Source organism: Opisthocomus hoazin, chromosome Z (genome assembly GCF_030867145.1).
Source record: "Opisthocomus hoazin isolate bOpiHoa1 chromosome Z, bOpiHoa1.hap1, whole genome shotgun sequence".
Taxonomy (NCBI): domain Eukaryota; kingdom Metazoa; phylum Chordata; class Aves; order Opisthocomiformes; family Opisthocomidae; genus Opisthocomus; species Opisthocomus hoazin.
In genome coordinates this window covers 71,270,331-71,292,528 of record NC_134454.1, presented here as the reverse complement: position 1 = coordinate 71,292,528, position 22,198 = coordinate 71,270,331, and the positions used below count along the sequence as shown (strand labels likewise).

Below are 22,198 nucleotides of genomic sequence, written 5' to 3'. Positions count from 1 at the left end.
GTCCAAACCTAACAAAGGAATCAATTTTCAACATTTAAACCCGACCATAAACTTTCCCAAATTTGATTGCTTGAAGTGGCAAAACCTCTAGTTTCCATATTACCCAGCAGTTTCTCTTTTAAAGAGGCAGCTGTGGAATACCCAAAGTACTTAGAAACCTCTCTCTACTTCTCTCGGTGGAAAGTGTCTAGCACAAAGCTTACAGGCTATATCTTTACATGCATGTAAAGGTATGAGCCCCATAGCCACTATAGAATCCCACATTCTGCTGTATTTAAGTGCTTCACAGAAGGTAACACACCCCCAGAGCCACATATCTATGTTCAAAGCAGCAGCAAAACAGTATCACATCCATGGAGAGGCTCAGACAGTCAAGGAAGCAAGGTCCAGAGACAGGACTAAAATCGAAGAATTCACTGTTCCCATCTGCATTTTCTCCCTTTACCAATGCTCGCTTTTGAAGTCAACAGGCTGTATCACGTCAGGATGCTGGTGAGCAGGGAGTTCCCAGCAGCTGTCATGCTGTCGGTGACAACGTGTGAGCTCTGAGCTCTTTGAGTCACCAGAGAGGGCCACGCGCTCGTGTGCCCTTCACACGGCCAGTCTTCACGGGGCACTCCTTCTCTGGCAGTGTCTCAGGGTATAAAACTCAGCCCCAGGCAATAAATCAATGTATTTCCTATGTTTTTGATAGCCTTTTTGTGAGCGAAAAGCATCCTCTCCCTGACCCTAGAAACAGAAGGGGAACCTTGCGTAAAGAAACCAGGACATTGCAGATGGCTTCCCATGCCCAAAAGCCAATGCTATTACCACTTCAACCAGCTTTTGAAATCTCTGCCTGGCTGTGCTCTTCTGAACCACAAACATGTGCGCTGGTGAGCTGACGCCCTTGCCGGGCCGTGACACACGGCACAGCCCTGCTGCAGCCGCCCAGGGGCCTGGCTCGCTGGCTCCCAGGGGGATGCCGCCATGCTCGCAGGGGGGGTGTGTGTGTGTGTGCTCCTGCTACTGAGGCGAGTCGGTGCACCCGAAAGCGGGGTGACACGGGGGACGGGACAGCTACCATTGCACGGAGGCACTTCTCCGAGAAGCACGGAGAGGCGCCGGGGAAAGGCCTTGCCCGGGGGAGGGGAGGCCTTCCACATGTCTCCTCAGGCCGGCCGAGGAGCGGGCTTTGATCTGCCCGGGATGACAGTGCGCCAAACTGTCTCTCGTTCAAACGCATCTGCCAGACACTAGGGACACATTCCTCAAAGGGTCACCAGCAAAGGGCTGCAAACCAGGGTGGCTCCGGCCCGCACTCCTTTATAATCTCTCCTTAGAGCCTCATCTGTCTGCTGAGCAGGCCTGCTGTGATTTCCCCCCACATCCAGGCTCAATTTGTATGCAAATCCTCCCTCATTTGTTCTTGCTCCCTTCAGAAAGGACAAATTTAGTATAATAACTGTAATTGCTTTAATAACATGAAAAACCCGACACCTTTATGGGACCAACAATCAAAGACTGAAATTGTAACAGAGCATGACAGGTGTGGAGGCACGCCACCGTTACCGATTTTCCCATTTCAGTATTTCTTTCACCGTCTTGAAAAGTGCTTCTTTCAGTAACCCAGGCATGGCTGGCTTGTGGCTCCTGAACCCCGTGTGGTTTGTAACAAGTCAGGCAGGGCTCCTGCGCTCGAGGCACATCACTGGCGAGCGGTGGGCTCTGCCGGGACAGTGGCCACCGGACTTTGGAACCCCTCTCTGGAGGAAGAGTTGGTTGGCATGGCCTGGCAAGGTGAAGACGCTATCAGTATCTCCTCAAACTTGTGTCTTCCCTCAGCTCTGTGGTGGACATGTTACATATCTAATGGTCTACAGGTCATGGGTTCAGGCAGATGGCTATCCCTGCTTCCCAACAGAGAGACAGAGGTCTCAGTGCCATTTGCAATGGTGGCTTGTATCTCCAATTACACTAGGCTAACCTTCTGCATCCCTCTTGCTGAACTGGATGATGTCTACTCTTGGCAACTTTTTCTAGTTTAATTCCAAGATGAGCAAATGAGAGCCCATTTTCAGCATCAGTCAGCTGGACAAGGACACCCTTGATCTTGGCTTTTCATTATACTCAAACCCATTGACTAACAGCTACATTTTCTACTTACTATTTTCACCGTAACCTGTAATTTTAATCATAAAACAGGACCTCAGAGCTAGTCCTCCTGTAATAGTCTGTTTTACTAAAAGATAAACCCATAATCAAAGTCAAGTTATTGCATGAACCACAGTTCCCATCCAAAATATGCAAATATGGAAATGCCAAAGACGGTGAGAAATGGGTTTTCATGCACACTCTGGTAGAGTGAGGCCACAACACACTGTCCCATCTGGAGACAACTGGGAAGTAACTGATCCTTTCAAGTGCAAGGGGAACTCCAGACCTGCCTCAAGAATCACTCCAAGGGCACACCTGCGTGATCCAGGACAGATGTGTAAACAAGTGTGAACAACGAGGGGTTTTTTAAACCTTACATGCAGGCAGGAATTAAAAGGATCAAATAAGTAACTGGAAACCTGGATTAGTAGTGACCACCTCCTTCAAGCCTCGATCAGGTTTGATGTGAAGTGGTTCTCACAGATGAAGTGCTTGAGAACATGCTAATCACCCGTATCCAGGTAGTATAAAATGCCAAACTTAGAAGAAACAGTCTCTCTTCCATTTGATTTGACCCAAACCTAAAGGCAAAACCGCCTGCTGAATCTCTCACAAGCAACTGGAACAAGATTCACCATCCCAAAGCAGTTTTATGGAACATTTCTCCTCAGCACTGGGAATGGAGAAAACGAGAGATATCTTCTTTATAGACTGTATGCATTTTCTTTAATGTCTACGTCGCCAATACATCTACATATCAAACCACCACACAACATCTGACCTTGAAATTAAAATTCTTCAGAGATCAAAAGCAAGCGCTAAAAATAGGCAAGGTATTTATATAGCCCATAATAGTGGACTCCTTATTACTGGCACCTCTGAGAGGAGAGAGGCCTGAACTGAAACCTCAGGTCTGCACATCACACCAAGAAAAGAAAAGAAACACACAAAAAGCTAAATTTCTGTCTCAGATCTCTACCAGGAATGTTTCTGGTTCTGCTAAAGACTTTGGTACTCGAGTGTTTGGTATTCTTCCTGCTACAGAAAAAAAAAAAACAAAACAAAAGAAGCTCTCTTTAGTCTGAAAGTGAGCACTAAAGTCAGTTTGCCATGTGAATGAAATGAGAGAACCCCCAGGAACAAAATCTCAGCAACATACTGCTATCCTTGGGTAAACATTTGTTTGCAATATCTTTTTAAAATAATGCTGTCGACTTCACTGATTGACGATTTCACCCCATTTATCACTGACAACTAGAATTATTTTTTCAGCTGTGGATCATGTTAATTGTGGAAGCTGGTAAGGAGGAATGTGAGGTAAATGGTCTCAATACCTTTAGTATATGTGATGACTTTAGCAGACTTGCAGTACTGTATTTACTGTAACCAAAAGGTCATGCTCTATATTTTAAAGGTAAACAGTGAACTTTTCTGCATCAGTCACACTGCTGCAAATCATGCACAAAAAACATTTTTAGAAAAGGCAATTAGCATTTTCCTTTTTAAATTAACCTTAGTTTCACATCCTTGAAGGAAGGCTTTCAAGTGACACACGCGTATAAATCAGAGAGGATTACAATTATCTCAATGGCAAACAAAGCAATTTAGTAAAGATGGGCTAAGGCTGTTATAATTTACATTATTGACCATGTGTGCTCTTTTCTACTCTGTTGCAAGGTAAATATTGAGGCAATGAGATTGCACTGTTCATTCCACTGTTAAATAAAAAAGCAATTTCCCAGATACTGCAGTTTAATCGGCATTATTTTTAAATAGTACAATCCCATTCACATCTTGAATCTCTAGGTCTTACAAAGACATCATACATGGGAGTGCTATAATAAAATAATTCTGATATAGTTTTGCCAGTAGACATTTGTTGTTATAAGCACTAAAATTACACAATCTTGATACTGGCAGACATGAGGTCTTTGAAAGGTATACAATAACACTGTAATTTGGGTGCATAAGCTTCTCTGAGGATATGCTGTAGAACATGGCAGCAAACAACGCCTACTATAAGCTGTACATGAAGCTTTTGTTTCAAAAATAACAAGATGTGTATTAGTGGAAAATGTATGTGCTTTCAGGTAAACAAAATAAGGTGACACAGGACAGGAAATGCTATTTTTGTATGTGCTAACAGAATGCAGAATGGATTAATTTCCATAGAAGAAATTTTTAGAGTGCCAACCTTAACACACAGCAGGAATTGTTGCTTTAAAGGGACTGTGTCAAAGTTGACAGGACCAAAATATAACCTACCATAAAATTAAACTTTTTACGAAATGCCCTTTTGATCCTGAAAAATCTATCAACCTTCCAAATCCAAGAGTGTCACATTGTTAAAATACCAAGTCCTTTGCTATGTGATAGGCCATTACACTTGCTTCAGTTTTGCAACATACATATACAAGTCATGATTTTGCTGTCTCCTCGACTCTATTTTGGGGACTATGCCTTTAGAGAGTACCAGATCTTTTGTTTGGGATTTCCAAGATTTAGCATTTCAGTTAGCAGTAACTTATAACAAAGCTATAATATGAGGCTTCTGTACTCCAACGTAACTGTCTCCTTAGAAAGAGGGCAGTTCTTCCAACACAGAAGTTGCAAAACCACAAAAGGATTTATTTTTGTCTTGTTTTACTTAATACATGCAAATACTTTCCAGTGCACACTGAAATGCAATAAATTACAGTTACATGACATAATAATAAAAATGAACAACAGCATTTCACTATTTCAAGGTGCCAGGTAAAAAAGAAATGCTGTGATTGCTGGTTTTATTTTTTGTCAGTTTTAGCTCACAATCTAATAGTGCGAATTGAAACAACCATTGCCCACAAGCATAGTAGGTACAATTCATGCCTCTTCCTTATTAGCATGTGGGCAGGTTCTCAAATATATGTATAGATTTTTCACAAGGAAACGTTTCTGTGCTTAGAAATTAACTATACAACAGCTTTTCATTACAAATATGGTCTTTACCAAAACCAGGCTATTTTCAGGCAATGAGTCCCTCTATTCCCATAATAGTAGTATGGCTGGGCAAGCATTATGCCATTCCTCCTCTTCACACCCTCAACTCTTAATTTTCCATAATCATCGCAGACCAGCACAGGACCTTTTGCTAAACACTTTTGTTGCATTTACTGTAAACCTGACAACCAGATGATTAAAATCTCTCTCTTCTCTTCTCCCCACCTTACTGCCACAGGTAACTGCAGCTGCACAGACTATCGTTCACACCACTATTCACATCTGAATATCTGCCTTTTCTAGCCAGTTTAAGTGACTAAAAAATTAAGGCATAATTAAGACATCATAAATAGAAGTGCTGAACATGCTTGATGCACAAACATACACTCCCCAAACAAGGCTGTCTTGAATATATTCCATCAAAACCCACCAGAATACCACATACTACATTTTCCTATGAAATCTGATGAATGAACAAGCAATATATACAGCATACTTTGGCTTCTCTAAATATCGCTGTGATAAAAGCTAAAATACATTATAAGCAGCGAGCACTATGTGTAAATGTCTCAGAACTAGTTAAATTAGACCTGATGTTCAGTCCAACGTACACAAAGAAGTTAGTCAGTTCACCCATGAGGGCTGAGGATTGAGAAGGGTAATGATCTTTTTCAGGCTTTTCACCTAACAGAGTTCACCAGCCCTACTTGATTTCAGGGGTCCTTTTCAACTGCAGATACTGAAAAATATACGGGTTTTGTTCTTACGTAGGACATAAGACTCTCTCTCATCCTCGTGTTAACCTAGGTCCTGGATGACTAACCCTACAGCTGAGACAAACAGATGTTTTTATTTGTTTGAACTATTAGGTCAAAGGGCTAATGAGCTAATGAAAATTCTTAAAAGAGTCGAGGCACGATTAAGAGATTTTCAGTTCCTATATGAAACAGAAGAACTAAAAAAATATTCTGAGTTTACAGATCTTTCATTTCCATCCTAGTGTTGGTAAGAGGCAGATTTAATAATAATAAAATGAAAAAAGCATACCTCAGTAGCTGAATCAGCAACTCCAGTCCAGCTCAGCAGTGCGGTACTTCCATCAACTGTTAGAACTGTTGTGAGAGTCTCTTCTACTCAAACAGTGTTTGACAGGATAATATTGAGTTGTCTCAGCAAGCTTTTATTTTTTCCTGCAGTATTTTCCTTTGCTCAATTTCTGTAGCTTTTTTTTGGTATATGTACTTTGCCATGCCATTTTATTTAAAAATAAATTGTAGTCATATAAACATGTCCATCAGTTCAACATTATGAAATAACTGCATAAAGATTATTCCAATCTTTGTTCCACCAATACACCTGCAATATCTTTTAGACATATTTCCAGAGTAATAACAACTTGCTGTGGAAATAAATCGGCCAATTTTTTGCAATTTTATATTTTATATATATGTGTGTGTAAATGTGTAACTACGTATAATTTAGAAATGATTATACAGTAATATGTATATTAATCTAGGAATAAATAATTTATTTTGAAGATTCCAAATCAAGGTAATACGCCATACTCCCAAACTTGCTACTACTCAAGAAATCCAAACTTAGCAACTCAACCCTACACAGTGTTTATTTTCTTTTTTTTTCCTCTTTTTTTTCTTTGATAGTGGAAATCATGTATAAATCACAAACAGTACAAGTTCCTCACGTCAGCAGTTGTCCACTTGAGCGGGTCAACTTCTGTGTATAGACACTGTATTTTTAGTATAAAGTCAAGACAATATGGCAGTTAACTAATACTTTCAACTACAGTAAAGATACAAACTTTTGTAATATAAATTAATTGCCATTACAAAAAGGCAACTGTATTAACTAATAACAGTACAAAAATCTGCAAATTCTATAAATATAATGAAATGCAAGAATTTAAATGAAATAATACATCACAGATTTTTGTATAGCGCATTTGAAGAGGCAAGCTAAGATACACATGGAGCATTATACAGCAAGAAAGAATATCAAAACCCACTAAGATTTAACTTTTTCCCATACAAATGCTAGAGGTACAAGTACAGGATACAACATGGATGCAGTAAGATTACCAGCTCAGAGGGGGTAGACAAAGAGGTCTTACTGATAAGTTGTAAAGCATCAGGCAGCAGACAAAAGCTTGTCAAAACCAGCTGTTGTTGGATACTGATTGATAATGTTTTCATTCTGACGGCTGAGACACTGCAGACAGCCACAGGTCTGAGAAGCAGCCCAATGTGGGCACGTACACATACACACACACACACACAAAAAGTAATTTAACAGATGGCTAAAGAACATTAAAGCACAGTATCTTTTTTAAAAAGACAATGTTCACTCCTTAATGAACTTGCATGGAAAGTAGAGCCTAGTGCCTAAGTTTATTTCACCTAAACGATGAACACGTCAAAAGATTAAAAAAAAAAAAAAGAAGAAAAGAAACAATTGAGATTGGTCATCTGAATACAAACTGCATGGCACTTACGTATTCTACCACAGTCAGAACATTCAACAACACTTTAGACAAGCAAGTGTGACGTGAGCTGCTATGAACGCTTTTACTTCCTCCATAAAAAGGTGAAGATGTTTACAGACATTAAAAGAGTACACATCCATTAAGTCCATCCACAACACAAAACCACAGAAGAACTACATTCAAAGTAAAAGTTAAGCGTTAGTCTTAGCCTTAAGCAGTTATGAGGTATTGTTTCAACCTGTGGTGAGGAATGATCACTGTATTAGTAAGAAAAAGCGAATTCAAAATAGTTCTGAAAGAAAAATTACTGCTCCTGGGCAGCTGGCATTTTCCTAAAGAAAAAGCATTAAGCATCAAAAGGTCCTAGTCTAAGTGGCCACTGGCATATGCCACAGCCATATTCTCAGCGACTACTTGGGCCTCTTGCACGTTAGTCATGTAGCACCTTCCAACAGTGCATAGTTGGGAAATCGTGACCAAAATGCAACTTGGAAACTCTAAAGTTTTTGGACCAGACTCATGGTACAAATAAGTATGGTTTTAAGAATGCAATACAGTTGGGCTTATTTGTATTTGCTGTACCCTTTCGTCCATAACTTTAGTGAGAAGAAAGGGGAAAAAATTTATCTCTCGCCTTCTAACTACTCCTCAATGAAAAAGCAGTAAAAGCTCTGAATCCCTTTTTTTGCCTCCCCAAACTGCCTGCCTCCTCTGGGAAGCAATTCTTTCACTCCTCCCCACCACTTCTTAATTGTCACCATCCCTAAACAGGACAGAAATCCAGGGACCTTGGTGAAATCCAGGTACTCTGTAGTCTCTACGCTCACGTCAGCTAAGACAGAATCTGGAACTGTAAATTAGATTAGTTCCTCTTTAAATCCAGGGAAAGGAGCCTCCTTAACCCACACAAGAGAAACTGATGGGCAGCTGGGTCCTGTCTAAACTGAGCAGAGAGAACCAAACCAGCACAGGGCTCCTCTCTGTGTTTTGAAATGAACAATTCCAGTTCTTGGGTAGTTCCAAAAGTATTAGGAGTGAGGTGATTGACCTGGCAGGAGAGGAAAATCAAAGCAAGAAGAGATGCCCTTCAGGCTTTCTGCCTATTCTATCACAAAATTAAACAAGGAGTTTGCCATTTTCTCCCAGCTTCTTTATGATAACAGGAAGCAAGTTAAAACAGTGACCATCAGGCCATACATTTGGGCAGAAATAATTCTGAGGGAGCAGTGCAAGAAATCTGTGGAAATTGAAAAGTAATCAAAAAACTATTACAAACATTTTGTTTAACAAAGAGTATAATTGCAAGTAATAGAGGAATGGCTTTTATAAGCCTTTAAAAGCTGATCCTTGCTATTTTCTTATTCCCAAATAAACTACTGAGAAACTACAATAAACTTCAACGTTAAAAAAATAAATGCTCAGAGTGGAAAGATATGTTGCTTAAAGCCCTGAAAAGAGGAGCTACGAATCTCAGAAAACATGCAGAATCGGTGAGGAACCACTGACATGTCACTAGTTTGTGTTTGCGGCCACTCATGTACGAGGGTAGCTGAAGGTGCAAGGCACCACGTTCACCAGTGCGCCAGTCCTGCAACTGATCCGCACACACCCTGCTGCGATGGACTGAATGGTGAACCAGTGACCTGGCATGTTTCTGTAATGGACAAAATCGGTTTATAAGGTTTTAAAAAAATCCACAAAAGGCTGCCAAAAAACTGCAAACCTACAACGGGGAAAACTTGGAAAGAGGAAATATGCACTGTGTTACTGGAACCAAATGAGATTTTTCCAAATATATTGCAAATGTTGTTTACAATGAATACTTTTTTCTTCTAAGTAACATTTAGCCAAGAGGAAGTTTGAAAGAACAAGTTACAATCCCCTGAAAAGAGAAGCTTATAGTACAAACACTGGAAGGCCCTTAATTACAATATAGATGCCTTGGCAATGTTATGATAACAGTAGTACTCTATGAGTCAGTGACAAAGGAAGCAATCCTTATTTAAAATCAGTCACATTTCTAACTAGTAATAAAGCCTCCACAGCTGAATTAGCTTCTCTTATGGAAAACGACTTTCAATGAAAATCATTATCCAACTTTTGTATAGTTTCTGAAAATATTCTTACTTAGTCTGGCTGTTTATGTCACCTATTTTCCCCAAATACTCTTATTCGCATACATCTGTTTGCTAATCTACCTTTCAGGAAATTTCCAGCAAAATAACAGTTCTGCCTTTGACAAGATTATGCTGTGACTTTAGAAGAGGAATCAACTAACTTGTCAACTGTGTTTTCACTTAGTGAAACTTCAGGATTAGCCTTTGTACTAACACGAAACTGCCTGCCTTTAAGGTATCCTATTAAGGTTCTCAGCGGCTGTGCTTTCCATGCTGCAGGGTCAGTAAACAAGCTAATACAAATCAGTCTCACAAATCCTTAAGACATTAGTTATTTTTTAAAAAACAGGGAGCAGGTAGAATGTCCCTTGCACAGACTACGTTATTTTTTGTGCGTGTAAAATTTCCTGTCAAGATGATTGCAATGCAAGAAAGCAACATGCAGTATGCAGAAACAGTGGTAAACAAAGAGGAACTCCCTATTTCAGTAGTGCAGACAATTTTACTGGAAATAGTTATGTACCTGATTCACAGAATATTTATTTTAACAAAAGGACATTCTGCACTAACTGTGTATGCACAACGTATCACAGCACAGTCTTGATACCACACCATAACTAAGCTGTGAGCAGAATGTGCAGGTACAGTGATGCCTGGAGAACCACTCTTCTCTCTTGCATTTCACATTCTCGAAGGTTCGAAGTCTCTCTCTTCTAGCAAGTTTATTAGAAGGGAGAAGCTGTCTTTTACTGCCTCCATATCATCCAAGGAGCAGGGTTTAAGAATCCAGCGCTTTCCACGTGCAAGTGGCTCAAGTTCAAAATACTTTTTTATCTATTAAGAAAAGAAAAAGAGACCAATGCATTAATATTATGACGACAACTCTCTGTCTCTCATCTAAAAAACCAAACCAAACCAAAACATAAAAAAAACCCATGTAAAAAGATCAGGATACTCATTTTTAGACTCTTACCCACAGCTGTTCTTATAATACAGGTTATATGACGTGACCTGAAAGTGTTTTCTTTAGGGGTGACTGACCTGCTTGGAAGCTACCATTCTACCCATACATTTAACAGCATGGGAGGTCTGGAGAAGTATTATACAGACTTAAGGCAAAGAGCAAAGCACAGGAAACAAGTGTTCAAAAACATAGCCAAAACAGCAAAAGTAACTAAGAAATTTTAGGCTATTTCATGTTAAAGCTGCATGTTTCACCATACTCTTACTGGTAAACAGGATGCAGAATTTGTCACCAGAGTATTCTAACTACACAAATGAACTGTCAAAAATGTACAAATCCTAAGCATTCCAGTCGAAGGTGAGCTATAGCAGAGGGTTTCTTAAAAACCTTGAGAATACTAGAAAAACAAAAAATCTTCCAAAATCACTTAGTTTTTCTAAAAATAAGCATAGAAGACTAACACACTAATGTGGTTAGGATAGTAAAAAGTACTATATGTGAGACATGATGGTTTTCTACAGTCATCTTAGTTCAAAATCCAGCACATTCTAGCAGACTTCAGCTGCTTACTAATGATACCTAATAATGCCTATAAAGAAGGAAACCTTTTAATTATACTCATTACATTTTTACTTCTGCAGCAACCGTGCAGCCAGGAGGCGTAGGAACATGATGTAGTATAGGATTGCAAGTTTTAAGGTGATTATAAGCCTTGAGAAAATAACTGAGAAAGACGCAGTTTCTTGGAAATAACTGTCATCATTGATGCTAATTACAGCAACTGTCAAAGCACAAACACAAATCCACGAAAGACTGAGAAAGAAAAGATTTTAATTTAGTAGTCTACTCCAATGACTTTTCAACATAGCAAGCACAATATCAAAATATATTTTTGATGCCTCTTAGGAGAAGATAGCAGTCTGCAGGTTATTTTGGTCCACATATTACTGTTTTCATCAGAATTTTAGTCTTTTATAGTATTTGATCCAATACTATTTGATCCAAAAGTCTACTCATGTTTAAGTTGTCAAAACAGACATTTAGTTTTTACATCCAAAATTATATCCATCAGTACTTGCTATTGTCAAGATACGAACACAAATATTTAGCCCTGACTTAGTTTGCACATTCTTGTTCCTTGTAATTACTGCCAAATATCCCTATTTTTCTTTTATCATAGACTGCCCCACAGACATGCACAACAGGAACAGTTACTCTTATTGTGGCAGGCAGCAGAGTCCCAGGACAGGCAACTGGAGCTATACTCTATGAGGCTCCATGTGCAGGGGGAATAAAAAAAGAAAGAAAGAAAAAAAAGGCTTCCACAGCCCAAACAAGCTGCAACATCTCTATGCAGGTCTTACAGTGTCTATACAACAGTTTTGTTTATCTGTTAATGTATTCTAATAGAACAAACTGACTGTAGTTGAATCAACTCACACAAATCAGAATTCAACCATGACAATGTGGCAGGAAGCGTTTCTTATGTTTTAGAAAGGAACTTCAAGCAAAGTGATTAGTAACAAATATCAGAAAAATTGGGACAGGAAGTTCTGCTTCCCCAGGTAAGATACAGGTGAAACCTTTTAAAATCTACTTCCAACAAAGAAGAATTGTATCAATAATATCCTAAAAACATTTGAAAATGAAGCGCGGTCCTTGATATTCACTTCGTCTCATAGAAACTTCAGAAATACAATTTGAAATAAATAGGACTTCAACAACCAGTACTTTCGTATCAGCACACCTACTTCTTAGCATTGCTATCTCGGTGCCATATTAGTATCTGATATGTTGGCATGGTTATATGTGATCAGAACCTAAATCCTAACCTCTATATGTGATATATTGCAATATCTCCAGCTGCTGAATTGACACCAAATTCAATTTACCCCCACTAAAAGATTGAATTAATGGCACCGATCACAGTACTGGAGAAGCAGGGTAAGAAAGGTCTCTTGCCTGTTTCAGCAGCAGCCTCCATGACTGCTAAATACGGGGAGGAAGGAAAAGCTGCACAGAAGCGTAACAAAGCAAGGTGTTAGTGCAGCTAGCTGATGGAGCAGCCTGCTGGTGCTAAGCTGACAAATATGGCTGAGTAATTTGAGATGCGTCAGGCCCACAACGCAGAGGATGTCCACCACACCCCCTCTACTGGAAGACTATTGCCATCAGCCCCTTGAGCTCACTCAAGTCTGTCTGCAATTTTATTTACATAGCCGTTTGAATTAAGGCTACACTGTATGAAGAAATGATTGGGAAAAGGTCACAACACTGTAAGGAGAATATTTGGGTTTAAAAGCATTAAATATCTAGAAACACATACATACGGAAATGACGGCAGTAAGCAGACTAGCACCAAGTCCTGTGTGTCTGTGGGCAGATACAACATCGTTCACTATGGTAGCCTTTAGCCAAGAAAAGCACAATGATTTTAAGCTATATTTTAGCGACTGCAGATGCCAAGATAGAATTTCTGTTTCAGCAGTAAAAGAACACCAACTGATTTAGTGAAACAAATTTTTGCAGATATATTGTTTATTTGGATGCCCAATGTTGATTAAAATTTCTTTTTTCCTGTTTCTAGGTGTGTAATCAGAATGTAACAAAATCAGCAATGTGCTGTCATCATTTTCCACACCTAAGGAGCAGTTCAGAGAATCTGCATGAACAGGACCTAGATGAATGCTGAAATTAAAGTGATCATTAAGCAGTGGCTTTGGAAATGGGAAGTTTTGATAATGGCATGAAAGCACAACTGCTTATAATCACGTATGTAACAGCTATTTTGTCCACACCTATAGAGAAAAAAAGCTTTGCTAGATGACTTGTTGCTAATCCAAATACAGAAGAATAACACTGATTGGCTTACAAATAATAAATAACTAAACCAGAAGTAGCACAGAAGTGATTTTCCACAACCCAAGGGACACTCTGTGGTATGTTACTATATTTCCTCACTCAAACTTCACACCACAATGGAGTTTGCTAAAGCCCAGAGCTCTGGAAGCAGGCTCTACGACTTTGAAACTTCCAAAAAGAAGTTTGCAGACAGAAATATTTTTGAATTTACTATAAATTCTTCCCCCTTTAACTCAGAAGATATCATTCCATTCTAAAAACAGGCAAGTTTTTTTAGACTTAAAAAGGAACACCTTTTTACATGCAAGAGCAGTTTTGAAAGAACTACACAAGAATAGATCGATACAATCAGATGCCAAACATTGTTTATACAGTTTAGTTTGGCACTGGAATGCTCTCAGCTCTCCATACACTTTCATTTCTCTAGTTGCTTGCTGCCCATCATTCACACTCATTCCCTACCAGATTTCCTAAGAGGATGCAGACTAATCACAAAAATATCCAAAGGAAGCTGAAATTCTCTGAATGCTCACTCACCTAGGTCCTTGCATAATCACATAATCAGCAGTAACTATTTTACAGCTCTCTTCAATTGCACTAGCACAAAAGGAGTGAGTTCTTTTGTCTTCCCCTCTTGCATAAATGGTGAAAAGCTTTCTGCTTGTTCGTGGATGCCAAAGCAAAACATAAAGACTCAAATATCCTTCAGATGTCTGACACATTCAACATGCATTTACATACTGGCTTTGCATTTTTAAGTGTTAACTTTGGGACTGCTAAATTTTAAAGATATAACCTTAGAAGAAAATACAATAAATTAAATCCACATAATTTTAAGACTTCTTTACTACTATTATACAGGATCTCACTCTATGTCTTGACTCCACATGGGGGCCCTGCTTTATAGAGAAGCTTTCATTGTATTTATGCCATATTCTGAAGTCAATAAAATCTAACACTACACGTTTGCAATTGTTCCCACTCTTCCCACACTCCATCTTCTAAGTACTATTCTACTGGCACAATACACTAAGCATATGGTTATCAAATGTTGCTTAACCTACGTGCTAGAAAAGTCAAGACACAATAAAAGGAGTGGTGCCCAGAACCTCAGCTGGTGTAAATTAGCATAGCAGCGTGGAATTGATGTTACTGAATCGATATACGTTAAGCTGAGCAACCAGGCCTTGCTGAAAGCTTTTATACGTTTTATTACTGAACCTCATCTAGCCAGTTCACAACACACATGAATGTAAGATGTGTAGGAAAACTTAGATACTGTAATACATGAATACAGAGTCATTTCTTTCTATTACTCAACATGAAAAAAAGCTGATTGAAAGTATTATTTTTCATTAAAATGCAAAATTTTAATACCACATTTCACCAACAGAAAAAGGCTTCCAACCCGCTCTGACTAATCTATTGTAAATAAATACAAAATGCAGTCAGTCACTTACATGACCAGGCTGTATTTGGAGAATTTAATGGATAAAATATTGCTTCATCCACTGCTGTTATACATCTAATCAAAAGCCGCACAGTTTTGCCAGTGTCCCCACTAGTCTAGATTTTTCAAAGACTTTAACAGGATTAAGCAAGTACTACTGCAAGAGAGTGACTGGTGGAGGTACGACTTAAACTCAAATTATCTAATTTGCCGAATCCATGTACTAACCACAAGAGCTGGTTCATTCATCTGTCCCAGACAGGCACAGAGCAGAAATGTGTTAATAATGGGATATTGAGGTTCCCCACATTTACTTTGTGAAAGTTTCACTGAGCTGAGAGTACTTTTTTGGACATCAAGGAAATCTGCCTTTTGGAGCAACTGTTTAGAAGACCCAGCAGAGAGGGGCAATTTTGATTGCTGAGTCCATTAACAACAGACAAGCTGCCTGTAACAGTGGCCAAAGCATGCGTACATTACATATCTTTGGAGAAGAGAAAAAGCCAAGAAGTCCATCACACAGCACCGAGTTTTAAAAAGGGAAACTACATAAAATGAGTAACTTAAAGAAAATTCACTGTGCAGCTAAAAAGGTAAAATGCTTTGAGGTGGCACAGAAAAAAATACCATAATTAGAGGCTCAGAGTATTTTTATACTGCTACAGCAGACTTTAAAAGAAACAAAAAAAGCTTTCACCAGTTGCAATAAGGAAAAGGATGGTATTACAGGTAAAAGAAGTCATGTCTAAAAAAGGAAAACAGAAAACAAAAAAAAGGAAATTCTTGCAAATTAAATAGAAAGCACAAATGTTGACCTACTAACCATAGAGTGGATCTCATTGCTTAAATCACCTCTGATGCTAAAAAGTACATTGAAATCCACTCTAGTTTATGTTAGTGTACTGGACTGCAAACTGAGCAGCCTCTTGAGCTGCTACGCATACTTTTCTGCTGGTCCTGTTCTGAGTATGGTGATTTGTATCAGTGTGGATGGAACGGATTGGCAGCCACTTATCTTAATTCAACTAGCCAAGTCTACTGTTGTACAGGCATTAACGCTTTCATGTTTTTCCCTAAAAATCTGCTACAAACCTCTTTATCTGACATCCCACTTGGCTAAGAAGGATCTCTTGTCTGACCAGAACAGCTGCTTTACTGTGCAAAACTGTCAGCAGAAGTTTCATAACCTTTATTCTTCCTAGAGAGACACTTCATATCCTCCTGAAAAGATAATTCATGTGTGCCTGCTCATACGCTTCTTCATTACAGTGATCTCACCCATGTCTAGAGGGATCCTTGTAATGAACCTATGTCTCATAAGCACTCCTCCTGAAACACCTATACCTCATATTTATTGACTCCACATGGAATACCTCTTACGCAACAGGGAGGGGAATGAAAGTGCCTCAGCTGATGGAACGGATGCTGATATGCTGTGGTCTGGAGCAACCTGTGCACAGGGCTATTCCCAGGAAAGCCAGTTGAGGATAAACAACACTATCAGCCATAGAAACACCTTTAAATTCTAGTTCTTTGAAGCTAAATAGTTCACTGCCTGCTGACTTTTATGGGCCCCTGAATTCAAAGTCTGTATGTGCAATGCTAAAGATTTGCAATGAATCAATTAAGTATGTATTATGATAATCAGAGTTATGTAACTGAGCTGCTTTTTTGTTTGTTTTTTAAAATATGACCTGCTGAAGTGAAACCACGGCAGGGTAAGCAATTTCTCTAGACAAGACTGCAAAACCACCAGGAGCCTTTTAAGCCTTTTTGTACAACTCCTCACAGGGAGTGGTGAATGCTGTACGAATTAGTATTTCAACCTTTTTCTTTTTTTTTTTTAATTTATCTTTTTACAAAAGATTATTGGAAACACTTCCAACTGATTTTAGTACTTAGCTTTGTTATAGACCTGGCTGATATTTTTGGCTCGTAAGTTTTTACAAAGAGAAATACAGTCACCTACACTCATATTCCACAAAGCAATTTACACAGTGCTTTGTGGAACAGATAAACTTTTCCATCCTTGCTATCTCCAGTGGCCACAAGACACTACGCTTTTCAGATTGTAAGTAATTACTGAAAGACATGTATTTTAAAGAAGATACCTAACTGTTCTGCATGAAGAAATAGGATGGCTGGCAAATCAGCACAGACATGCTGTTCCAAACAGAGAGCACACAGTACTGGCAAATGCAAGTGTGAGACAAGAGAAAGGCGGGTGAGCTGGAGAGCTGGAAGATGAATACAGAGGGGTGCTTACTGTAAAATATAAAGTAGTGCATCATCTATCAAGATGGAGAGAGCGGACTGCTTTTTAAATGGGTATTTTTTTTTTATACAGATACATATGGTCATGTTATAATTGGTCTGGGACAAATATGGCAGATGAGAGTGAGGACAGAAAACTGCTGAGGGCACAAAAATACTACTGAGATTTGCATGTATGCGGATGGAAGCAAAAACACGCTTTGAGCAGCTACTAGCACCTATCAGCTCTTTTCACGCACATGTTTACCACACAACAATGTGCACTGGTGTGTTAGATTTCTTTGGTTACATTCTGCTAATTTGTTCAAAAGAAATAGTAACAATCGGCTAGCTGCCAAAAACCTACACCTATACTGTGCCTTTCATGTCTCATCCACCCAGCATATTCTGTCTATGTAAGCACGTGCTTTTCCTATGACTGGGAGACATAGAGGTAACATGAGAACAGCAGCAGCAGATCTATATAGAGAAAAACAGACTTCCAGATGAAGATTCATACAGTCAGTGCTGGGCTGGACAAACAAGACAGGGGCTCACAACACCCAACCCCAGAGTGAGCAAAACAGCATCCTTTCTTGAGTGACAAGTGAAACAACGAGAGCAGAGGAGGCAGCATTGTACAAAAATGTATGCAGTAAAAGCACAGTAAAATATTTTAGTTTGATATCTACAGCTTTAATTCTTTAATTTATTCCAAAGAAGTAATCAAAAGTAGAAATTGGACTCAGATTTAATACAACAAGACCACAACTAACCCTTTAAGTTACTGCTCCTGTTGCCTCCTCTCTCACCCACTGTGTTTTCTGAAGTACTTTGGGTTGCAAAAGATACTGTCTGAGAGCTACATCCTTTCAGTTGAAGTGTTAGAATATAAAATCCTAAAGAGTAATGCTGAAAATTAGCCCTGGTTAAAGTCAGCTATTTGGAGGACATCTAAAAATCACTTCCCCCTCATACCACACAGAAACATAAATGCCAATTTACTGCATGTAAGGACAATTTTCTGTGTAAGTGTATTCTTAGTATATCCAAATATATTCGTAAGATATAATAAAAAAATAAGATTGAATTTAAGATAAATTTAAACTTAGGATAATTTGCTTAAATTACTATCGTTGCTCTAATCTGCTAGAAAAAAAAAAAGAAACATATCCAAAGATAATTTTACAAGAAGCCTACTCAAAGCTTTTACTATACCACCACTCATCTTGTCTCCACCTTCCATAACTCAGGTTTGTTTTTTTGTTACATCTTCAGTTAAATAACTTAAGGAATACAAATAAATAGTAGAAACTCAATCCTCAAGACTTTTAAGCAGATATCTTTCAGAGCCTTGCAGAGTTTTCATAGCACTTTTATTTTTAAACAGACTGCAGGTATTCATGGTTTACTTCAGAATACAATACTAACAACAGAGTATGCCAATTTCAGCAGCAAAGTATGCTAGTTTTAACTACAGATTGTGGTTTCAACTAGTAACAAAACCTGAGACACAGGCACACAAGTGCTGAGTTTTTACCCCATTCAATGTCAAAATAACCTTTAGAATAATGAGAAGTCCAAAGATCATTCCTTATTATGACATTCCTTCTGCAAATCGCATGTTTTCTTTTCAGGTAACAGTTAAACAGTATTTTCTGGAGAGGTGCACATGCGATGATTCATCTGCATTTGCCCAAACATGTATATAAATCTAGCACTTGAATAAATAACATCTGTATACCACGCCCACATCTGCAAAGCACCAAAACACTGTACAGACATGTACTCTTGTATCAACAGCAAAGAACAGATTTCTCAGGGCTTTGTGGTTGGTTCCCCACATTTACACTGCTGAAACAGTTCCAAGCCAACAGCCAGTATGAACACAAAAGAACAGCCATTTATTCAGCAGCAGCTGTGGTTCTACGAGACATGTGCTCTCATACACAGAAGATCAGACAGCAGTCGTGCTCAGAAATATGGCAGAATCCCTTCATGCTCTGTGACTAGGACCTTGCTTAAGGATGCTCACAGCTTCCAGATTCCTTCATAAAGCACAAAGGTGCCAAGAAGAAAATTACACAGCTCAGATCAGACACAGTTCTGTACACAAGGGCATAGAGAACACCCATGTGCAAAACCCACTTGCCACTACCCCTAAAATGACAGGAAATGCACAATCAATCAGACATGGAAAACAGGGAGCACTTTACACTGAAAGAGGATGTTTTAAGCCAGGTAACTGAATTATTTCAAGTATTGGGAAGCAATATTAGTGAACTAATGCAGAGGTTTGCAGCAACGATGCTGGAAAAGCCAGGAATAAGCAGGATTTTCAGAACACAGGTGAATACAATGAGATGCTGAAGAACTGTACGGCTCTTTTGATTCTTGAACTTAAAGGTAATAGGCTAGAATCTCTCTTTATTCAAGCTCCAGCATTATTCCTTCCATTACTATAGGCTGCAGCAGGAAGTTCTACCTGTCTGAGAAGTCTTTTAGTAAAAAGGTCCCATAGAAAGGGACAAGTAAGAGCGTAACTAATATTCCTCACTTACCGCATCAAGATACCACTTGCCTTACATTATCCTGACCCACAGTTCAAGGAAAAAGGTTAAATAACAGGCAGTAGATCGAGAGTTGCATATAACAAAAGAAGAAAGATCCACTCTTAGGCAGGATATGATCCTAAAAAACCCCATACCCAAAGAAACCACACTCCTCTCCTAAGAATGCCCGAATTCTAGGGCAGACAGACAGCATCTACAAAATCTATGGCCTCCTTGAAAGAAGGCTACCGATAATAATATTGTAGATGCTTAAAACAGAAACTGTAATAAAGCTATTGTTACTTTGATTAGCTGAATTAAGGCTTGCCTTTGTACACCTACAACTGTGGAGTGCCTTTACAGTGTCACTGAAAAGCCAGATTATTTGTGATGAAAAGCACCCGAAGGCAGGAAGACTATGTACTGGTGATGTCCCAGTTCTCATGATTGTATCAATGAAAAACAAAAGCAAGTATTTGTCAAGTGATTTCAGCAGAAAGGGAAACGTGGCTTCTGGAATCTGACAGGCAGCTCCTTCCCTCTACCTCTGAATCTGACTTGCAGTTTTACCAGCAGGTCCCAGCATTACACCTGGGGTAAGGCGCTCACTGGAAAGGAAATTGTATATAGCAAATTTATAGCTGACAATTTTTTTAAGAGGATGAGAAGATTATATCAGTTTACTACAATATCTTAATGGAACAGATATTTCTATGCACTTTCCACTCCACTTGCAGAGCTACCTACCTCTTCAGAAGTGTGGTCTAATGAAGGTATCATCACCTCTTTATATTTTGTGGTTCTGGTGCTCATGGTAAGTCTTAATTATGCCCATTTGCAATTACTGATTGAGTTTTCTTTACATGAGAAATCACCACATGGTAAGTTTGCTCACCAACAGAGACAAGCTAGAAAGTTACAATGTGTATCACTAGGTTTTTCAGAACAGACTCGAAATTTGCACCATTTTACCACTTCTTAACAATGAACTATTAAATATGGCTCCCACTAAAAAGACCTTAACTAAAACTACTCCATACCAGGCCAGGAAAGATTCTGTATATTGAAGTTAATGAGTTTAAGTCCCAAACTCACATATAAGAAACAACCAATTATCCAGTCTGAAACACAGGCTTGTAAAACTCTCAGCTACTTGTAAAACGGTCTGCTACACACGAGTAAGATGTTGTTTAAATGACTTGTTTGACTAGATGCATTCACCATGAAATTGATTCTTTCAAAGCATTATTTTTAAACTTGATGCAAGTTAACTGTGTAAACTGAAAATGGGAAAAAAATCTGGCATTATAAAGCGTAGGTTTCAGTATGAGTTTAGTATTTTATGAGGTCGAGGGTTACTTGAATGAGAAACTCATCAAGAACAAATAGTCATTTGTAGGGCAGTAACTGAAAGGTTTAATACAATTAAACTATTCTGCCATTTCTACGCCAAGATGTATGGTATAGGTTCTAGTGTTATTCCACCACAGCCTGTGCAGATCCAAAGCAGTACAAAGACAATAAAAAAACAAACAGAACATCTTTCAGCCATAAGCACCAAAAATAAATCTGAATTGCTATTTTTCTATAGTCTGAAAGTAGCACTACATTGCAGTTTTACACCTGACACTTCCAGTTAGATTTAGTATTATTATTTTCTTCTGCTTTTTAGGCAGCGGGTGACATTAGAAGAAAATAACTAGCAACAGGCTACTGAATATTCCTCAATCTCCGTCTCAGTGACTCAGTTTTCAACTTTACGGTGGTCCAGTTTTCAAACAAAAAGAAGAAACCATTGCAAGGAAGTCATGGAGTTGAATATATATATATATATATATATATATATATATATATATATAAAAACAGAGCTAAAAATATGTTCTTCACTAACATTTTAGATCTGAACATTTAACATGGTCCTATAAATATGGACAGATAGAGCGTGCCAGGGTTACTGAACGGACTAGAATTTGTAATGTTTTATGTTTGCCTCTGTAACTGGAAAATGGTTCTACTAATGAATCAGTGTACAAATGGTACATTGCTAATAATTCACAGATGCTTTAGTGACTTGGACAAAAAAAAGTCTACTTGGTAACAGCTAAAATTTGAAATCTTACTAATTAAACATTTCCAATTGTCCTCTCAAACAGGAAATGACCCCATTACAAGATTAAGCACTAACAACAGTTTTTTTAAAATTCAGTATAACAAATAAAGTGTTTTTTACATTCCTCCAGAAAAGCTGGAAAAGATACTATGCTACCTACTGCAAAACTGTTTTGGAGAAGAATCAAATTCTCGGACTTTGAATAAAAAAGTATTTGCATATTTTACAGCACTTTACTCAACATCCAGTGAAGAGTGCCACCAGCCACGGTGTTT

At 38.6% G+C, this 22,198-nt stretch overlaps 1 protein-coding gene across 2 annotated transcripts in view; it reads right to left on the bottom strand.

Moving 5' to 3' along the window:
- Nucleotides 1-4,777: 4,777 nt before the first annotated feature.
- ARL15 (ARF like GTPase 15) overlaps nt 4,778-22,198 on the bottom strand; it is a 222,485-nt gene continuing 205,064 nt past the window's right edge. For both annotated transcript variants that reach the window (XM_075411075.1, XM_075411074.1), the window contains one exon: nt 4,778-10,566. In XM_075411075.1, coding sequence (XP_075267190.1) covers nt 10,414-10,566 — 153 coding nt within the window. In that variant the 3' untranslated portion in view covers nt 4,778-10,413. The remainder of the gene's footprint in view (nt 10,567-22,198) is intronic.